Source organism: Littorina saxatilis, linkage group LG7 (assembly GCF_037325665.1).
Source record: "Littorina saxatilis isolate snail1 linkage group LG7, US_GU_Lsax_2.0, whole genome shotgun sequence".
Taxonomy (NCBI): Eukaryota; Metazoa; Mollusca; class Gastropoda; order Littorinimorpha; family Littorinidae; genus Littorina; species Littorina saxatilis.
The window spans coordinates 223,568-229,527 of NC_090251.1; the positions used below are offsets into that span (position 1 = coordinate 223,568).

The window sequence follows — 5,960 nt, forward strand, 5'->3', positions numbered from 1 at the left end:
TCACAATGCGGGCTATAACTTGTTTTATTTGTCATCAGAATGTGGGCTATGACTTGTTTTATTGTTCATCACAATGCGGGCTATAACTTGTTTTATTGTTCATCACAATGTTTAGGGCTATACCTTGTTTTATTTTTCATCACAATGTTTAGGGCTATAACCTGTTTTATTGTTCATCACAATGTTTAGGGCTATAACTTGTTTTATTGTTCATCACAATGTTTAGGGCTATAACTTGTTTTATTGTTCATCAGAATGTGGGCTATAACTTGTTTTATTTGTCATCACAATGCGGGCTATAACTTGTTTTATTTTTCATCAGAATGTGGGCTATAACTTGTTTTATTGTTCATCACAATGTGGGCCATAACTTGTTTTATTGTTCATCAGAATGTGGGCTATAACTTGTTTTATGTTTCATCAGAATGTGGGCTATAACTTGTTTTATTTGTCATCAGAATGTGGGCTATAACTTGTTTTATTGTTCATCAGAATGTGGGCTATAACTTGTTTTATTTTTCATCAGAATGTGGGCTATAACTTGTTTTATTTTTCATCAGAATGCGGGCTATAACTTGTTTTATTTTTCATCAGAATGTTTAGGGCTATAACTTGTTTTATACGCTAACGAAGCTGTGATGATTTATTGAAAAATAGTGTGAGCAAAGTGGCCAAATTTAAAATAAAAGTACCCTAAACTACCTTGTAAGCGTCAAGTAAAGCGCTTAGTGCTTTTAGTTATGCGCTATAGAAATCTCCTAAATAAATAAATAAAGTATCGAGCAAAATCCCATCCCCTACTTTGGGTAAAAACAACATGTGTATAAAATAGAGTGTAGAACCCATCCACTACTTTGGGTAAAAACAACATGTGTATAATATAGAGTGTAGAACCCATCCACTACTTTGGGTAAAAACAACATGTGTATAATATAGAGTGTAGAACCCATCCACTACTTTGGGTAAAAACAACATGTGTATAATATAGAGTGTAGAACCCATCCACTACTTTGGGTAAAAACAACATGTGTATAATATAGAGTGTAGAACCCATCCACTACTTTGGGTAAAAACAACATGTGTATAATATAGAGTGTAGAACCCATCCACTACTTTGGGTAAAAACAACATGTGTATAATATAGAGTGTATATAGAACCCATCCACTACTTTGGGTAAAAACAACATGTGTATAATAGAGAGTGTAGAACCCATCCACTACTTTGGGTAAAAACAACATGTGTATAATATAGAGTGTAGAACCCATCCACTACTTTGGGTAAAAACAACATGTGTATAATATAGAGTGTAGAACCCATCCACTACTTTGGGTAAAAACAACATGTGTATAATATAGAGTGTAGAACCCATCCACTACTTTGGGTAAAAACAACATGTGTATAATATAGAGTGTAGAACCCATCCACTACTTTGGGTAAAAACAACATGTAAATAATATAGAGTGTAGAACCCATCCACTACTTTGGGTAAAAACAACATGTGTATAATATAGAGTGTAGAACCCATCCACTACTTTGGGTAAAAACAACATGTGTATAATATAGAGTGTAGAACCCATCCACTACTTTGGGTAAAAACAACATGTGTATAATAGAGAGTGTAGAACCCATCCACTACTTTGGGTAAAAACAACATGTGTATAATAGAGAGTGTAGAACCCATCCACTACTTTGGGTAAAAACAACATGTGTATAATATAGAGTGTAGAACCCATCCACTACTTTGGGTAAAAACAACATGTGTATAATATAGAGTGTAGAACCCATCCACTACTTTGGGTAAAAACAACATGTGTATAATATAGAGTGTAGAACCCATCCACTCGCCCACCTCCATCATCCCCGATTTTGCTGGATGATTTGGATCAGAACAAATCAACTAACTTCAAATATAATATTTCAGTGTGTTCAAGTTAATGAATTTTGTTCAGACACACGCGCTGCTACTCGTAATGCTGCATAAACAACGCCGAGCTCGTGTCATCATTCTCATTATTTTGTGGTGTGATCTAAAACTATGACACAAAGGGTAGTTGTGGTAAGTTTCCATGTTCCATTCTGACAAGGCGCTTGCCACCTCACGAACGCGTCTGTGTCACAAAGAGAGACACATAGAGGGTATAGACATTCGTGCTCATGAACAAATCCTACTCATGAGGAACAGATTGTGTACAGCGTCAGTACCTAGTAAACGCCCACCCCCTACTTTTGAGCGAAATTGGTGCATAAGGGGTCGGGCGCTTACAAAGTAGTTTAGGGTAAATGTAGGTTGTAATACGTGCGTGTGCGACTTGTTTTGTTACGGTTTCAAGCGCCCGTTGCATGTAGCGAACAGCGTGTACAGTGTTCGTGCTTTGCTGTACAGAAAGGGTGTCCAGACATAACTATATACGTGTTTTCCTCTGCGCCGTGTACTCGCTAAGCAAAGTGAAGGGCAACATAAAGTATAGAGATGACAAGCAACATGTGACGTCTTCGCGCTTAGTTCATTCCTTTTCTTGTACTCCGACAGGAACATGTGTTGTACGGTGTTACCTGCGATGAAAGACACCCAGAAAACAGACCAAAAGCGTCCTTGACATTCCACGTGACCTCTGGGTACGGCCATGCTGCTCCAGAGGTGACGTCCCGACTCGCCGCCTCTTATCTCGCCGCCCCTTATCTCGCCCCCTCCCATCTCGTCCCCTCCCATCTCGCCCCCTCCCATCTCGTCCCCTCCCATCTCTTCCTCTCCCATCTCGTCCTCTCACACCTCTTCCTCTTCCATCTCGTCCCCTCCCATCTCATTCTCTCCCACCTCGTCCCCTCACACCTCTTCCTCTCCCACCTCGTCCACTCCCATCTCTTCCTCTCCCACCTCGTCCCCTCCCACCTCGTCCCCTCCTATCTCTTCCTCTCCCATCTCTTCTTCTCCCACCTCGTCCCCTCCCATCTCGTCCTCTCCCACCTCGTCCCCTCCCACCTCTTCCTCTCCCATCTCGTCCCCTCCCATCTCTTCCCCTCACACCTCTTCCTCTCCCACCTCGTCCCCTCCCATCTCTTCCCCTCCCACCTCGTCCCCTCCCATCTCGTCCTCTCCCACCTCGTCCCCTCCCATCTCTTCCTCTCCCACCTCGTCCCCTCCCATCTCTTCCTCTCCCACCTCGTCCCCTCCCACCTCTTCCTCTCCCACCTCGTCCCCTCCCATCTCTTCCCCTCCCATCTCTTCCCCTCCCATCTCTTCCCCTCCCATCTCTTCCTCTCCCATCTCGTCCCCTCCCATCTCTTCCTCTCCCACCTCGTCCTCTCCCACCTCGTCCCCTTCCATCTCTTCCCCTCCCATCTCTTCCCCTCCCATCTCTTCCTCTCCCATCTCGTCCCCTCCCATCTCTTCCCCTCACACCTCGTCCCCTCCCATCTCGTCCTCTCCCATCTCGTCCCCTCCCATCTCTTCCCCTCACACCTCTTCCTCTCCCACCTCGTCCCCTCCCACCTCTTCCCCTCCCATCTCTTCCTCTCCCACCTCGTCCCCTCCCACCTCGTCCCCTCCTATCTCTTCCTCTCCCTCTCCCATCTCGTCCCCTCCCATCTCTTCCCCTCACACCTCTTCCTCTCCCACCTCGTCCCCTCCCACCTCTTCCCCTCCCATCTCTTCCTCTCCCACCTCGTCCCCTCCCACCTCGTCCCCTCCTATCTCTTCCTCTCCCTCTCCCATCTCGTCCCCTCCCATCTCTTCCCCTCACACCTCTTCCTCTCCCATCTCGTCCCCTCCCACCTCGTCCCCTCCCATCTCTTCCCCTCCCACCTCGTCCCCTCTCACCTCGTCCTCTCCCATCTCTTCCTCTCCCATCTCTTCCTCTCCCACCTCGTCCCCTCCCATCTCGTCCCAACTCACCTCGTCCTCTCCCATCTCTTCCTCTCCCATCTCTTCCTCTCCCATCTCGTCCCCTCCCATCTCGTCCCCTCTCACCTCGTCCTCTCCCATCTCTTCCTCTCCCATCTCTTCCCCTCCCACCTCGTCCCCTCTCACCTCGTCCTCTCCCATCTCTTCCTCTCCCATCTCGTCCTCTCCCACCTCGTCCCCTCCCATCTCGTCCCCTCCCATCTCTTCCTCCCCCACCTCTTCCTCTCCGATCTCTTCCTCTCCCACCTCGTCCTCTCCCACTTCGTCCCCTCCCACCTCTTCCCCTCCCATCTCTTCCTCTATCTCCCACCTCGTCCTCTCCCACCTCTTCCTCTCCCATCTCTTCCTCTCCCACCTCGTCCCCTCCCACCTCGTCCCCTCCCACCTCGTCCTCTCCCATCTCTTTCTCTCCCATCTCGTCCTCTCCCACCTCGTCCCCTCCCATCTCGTCCCCTCCCATCTCTTCCTCTCCCACCCCCACCTCGTCCCCTCCCATCTCTTCCTCCCCCACCTCTTCCTCTCCGATCTCTTCCTCTCCCACCTCGTCCTCTCCCACTTCGTCCCCTCCCACCTCTTCCCCTCCCATCTCTTCCTCTATCTCCCACCTCGTCCTCTCCCACCTCTTCCTCTCCCATCTCTTCCTCTCCCACCTCGTCCTCTCCCACCTCGTCCCCTCCCATCTCTTCCTCCCCCACCTCTTCCTCTCCGATCTCTTCCTCTCCCACTTCGTCCTCTCCCACCTCGTCCCCTCCCATCTCTTCCTCTCCCACCTCGTCCTCTCCCAACTCGTCCTCTCCCATCTCTTCCTCTTCCTCTCCAACCTCGTCCCCTCCCATCTCTTCCCTTCACACCTCTTCCTCTCCCATCTCGCCCCCAATTATCTCACGATTCGCCATTAGCGGCTTTTCGCCCCCACTCATCAAACTTACTATGTGACTGACACACACACACTTAAGTTCCCGTCATACGGTACGACTTGCCTACTATTTGCTCCGTCATACGACACGATTTTCTCGTAAGATCGAGCTGCGAGAGCTAGGAGTCGCTCGCAAGCCATTCTCTCGTAAGGTTAGGGTTAGATTCTAAGATTCTCTCGTAGCTTCGGAGATAGACTACGAGAGAATCTTAGAATGTGAGACTCTTTTCAAGTGAACGACAAACTTCCTCTGGGTTTATTACAGGAGATTATTCCCAGAACGACTAACTTTCCAAGGGTTAATTACACGAGCTTCTTCTCAGAACGACTAACTTCCTCTGGATTTATTACAGGACATAGTTCTCAGAACGACTAACTTCCTCTGAGTTTATTACATGAGATAGTTCTCAGAACGACTAACTTCCTCTGGATTTATTACAGGAGATAGTTTTCAGAACGACTAACTTCCTCTGAGTTTATTACATGAGATAGTTCTCAGAACGACTAACTTCCTCTGGGTTTATTACATGAGATAGTTCTCAGGACGACTAACTTCCTCTGGGTTTATTACAGGACATAGTTCTCAGAACGACTAACTTCCTCTGAGTTTATTACATGAGATAGTTCTCAGAACGACTAACTTCCTCTGGGTTTATTACATGAGGTAGTTCTCAGAACGACTTACTTCCTCTGGGTTTATTACAGGACATAGTTCTCAGAACGACTAACTTCTAAAAGGGTTTATTACAGGAGATTTTTTAAGAACTATACACTTCCTCATATATGATTACAGGAGATTATTCTCAGAACGACATAGGTCGCGTGTGAAGTGCTTTGATACGCTGTACTACTCAGTTAGTCAACATCATGAACATGTGTGTGTGTGTGTGTGTGTGTGTGTGTGTGTGTGTGTGTGTGTGTGTGTGTCTGTGTGTGTGTGTGTGTGTGTGTGTGTGTGTGTATGTGTGTGTGTGTGTGTGTGTGCGTGCGTATGTCCCCTTCCCCTCTTCCAGTCTGTCTGTCTGTCTGTCTGTCTGTCTGTCTGTCTCTCTCTCTCTCTCTCTCTCTCTTTCTCTCTCTCTCTCTCTCTCTCTCTTTTTCTCTCTCTCTCTCTCTCTCTATCTCTCTCTCTTTTAGTCGAC

At 47.3% G+C, this 5,960-nt stretch overlaps 2 protein-coding genes across 2 annotated transcripts; both read right to left on the reverse strand.

The window, feature by feature from the left end:
- Positions 1-3,020: 3,020 nt before the first annotated feature.
- LOC138972013 (DBIRD complex subunit ZNF326-like) lies at positions 3,021-3,386 on the reverse strand. The gene has a single exon (XM_070344854.1). The coding sequence runs from the start codon at positions 3,384-3,386 to the stop codon at positions 3,021-3,023; it is 366 nt and encodes a 121-aa protein (XP_070200955.1).
- Positions 3,387-3,737: 351 nt separating this feature from the next.
- On the reverse strand, positions 3,738-4,738 carry LOC138972014 (sodium/potassium/calcium exchanger 1-like). The gene is made up of 3 exons (XM_070344856.1): positions 4,553-4,738; positions 4,258-4,500; positions 3,738-4,205 (listed from the first exon to the last, which is right to left on the reverse strand). The coding sequence occupies exons 1-3, from the start codon at positions 4,736-4,738 to the stop codon at positions 3,738-3,740; spliced, it is 897 nt and encodes a 298-aa protein (XP_070200957.1).
- Positions 4,739-5,960: the final 1,222 nt, after the last annotated feature.

What these genes read in the sequence shown, in the direction of transcription:
- LOC138972013 (XM_070344854.1), bottom strand. Translation starts at nt 3,386, where the DNA reads ATGGGAGGGGACGAGATGGGAGAGGAAGAGATGGGAGGGGAAGAGATG.
- LOC138972014 (XM_070344856.1), bottom strand. Translation starts at nt 4,738, where the DNA reads ATGGGAGGGGACGAGGTTGGAGAGGAAGAGGAAGAGATGGGAGAGGAC. An exon ending in ACGAGGTGGGAGAGGACGAG is followed by an intron (nt 4,501 to 4,552) that starts GTGGGAGAGGAA and finishes ACGAGGTGGGAG; the next exon opens with ATAGAGGAAGAGATGGGAGG. An exon ending in ACGAGGTGGGAGGGGACGAG is followed by an intron (nt 4,206 to 4,257) that starts GTGGGAGAGGAA and finishes ACGAGGTGGGAG; the next exon opens with ATAGAGGAAGAGATGGGAGG.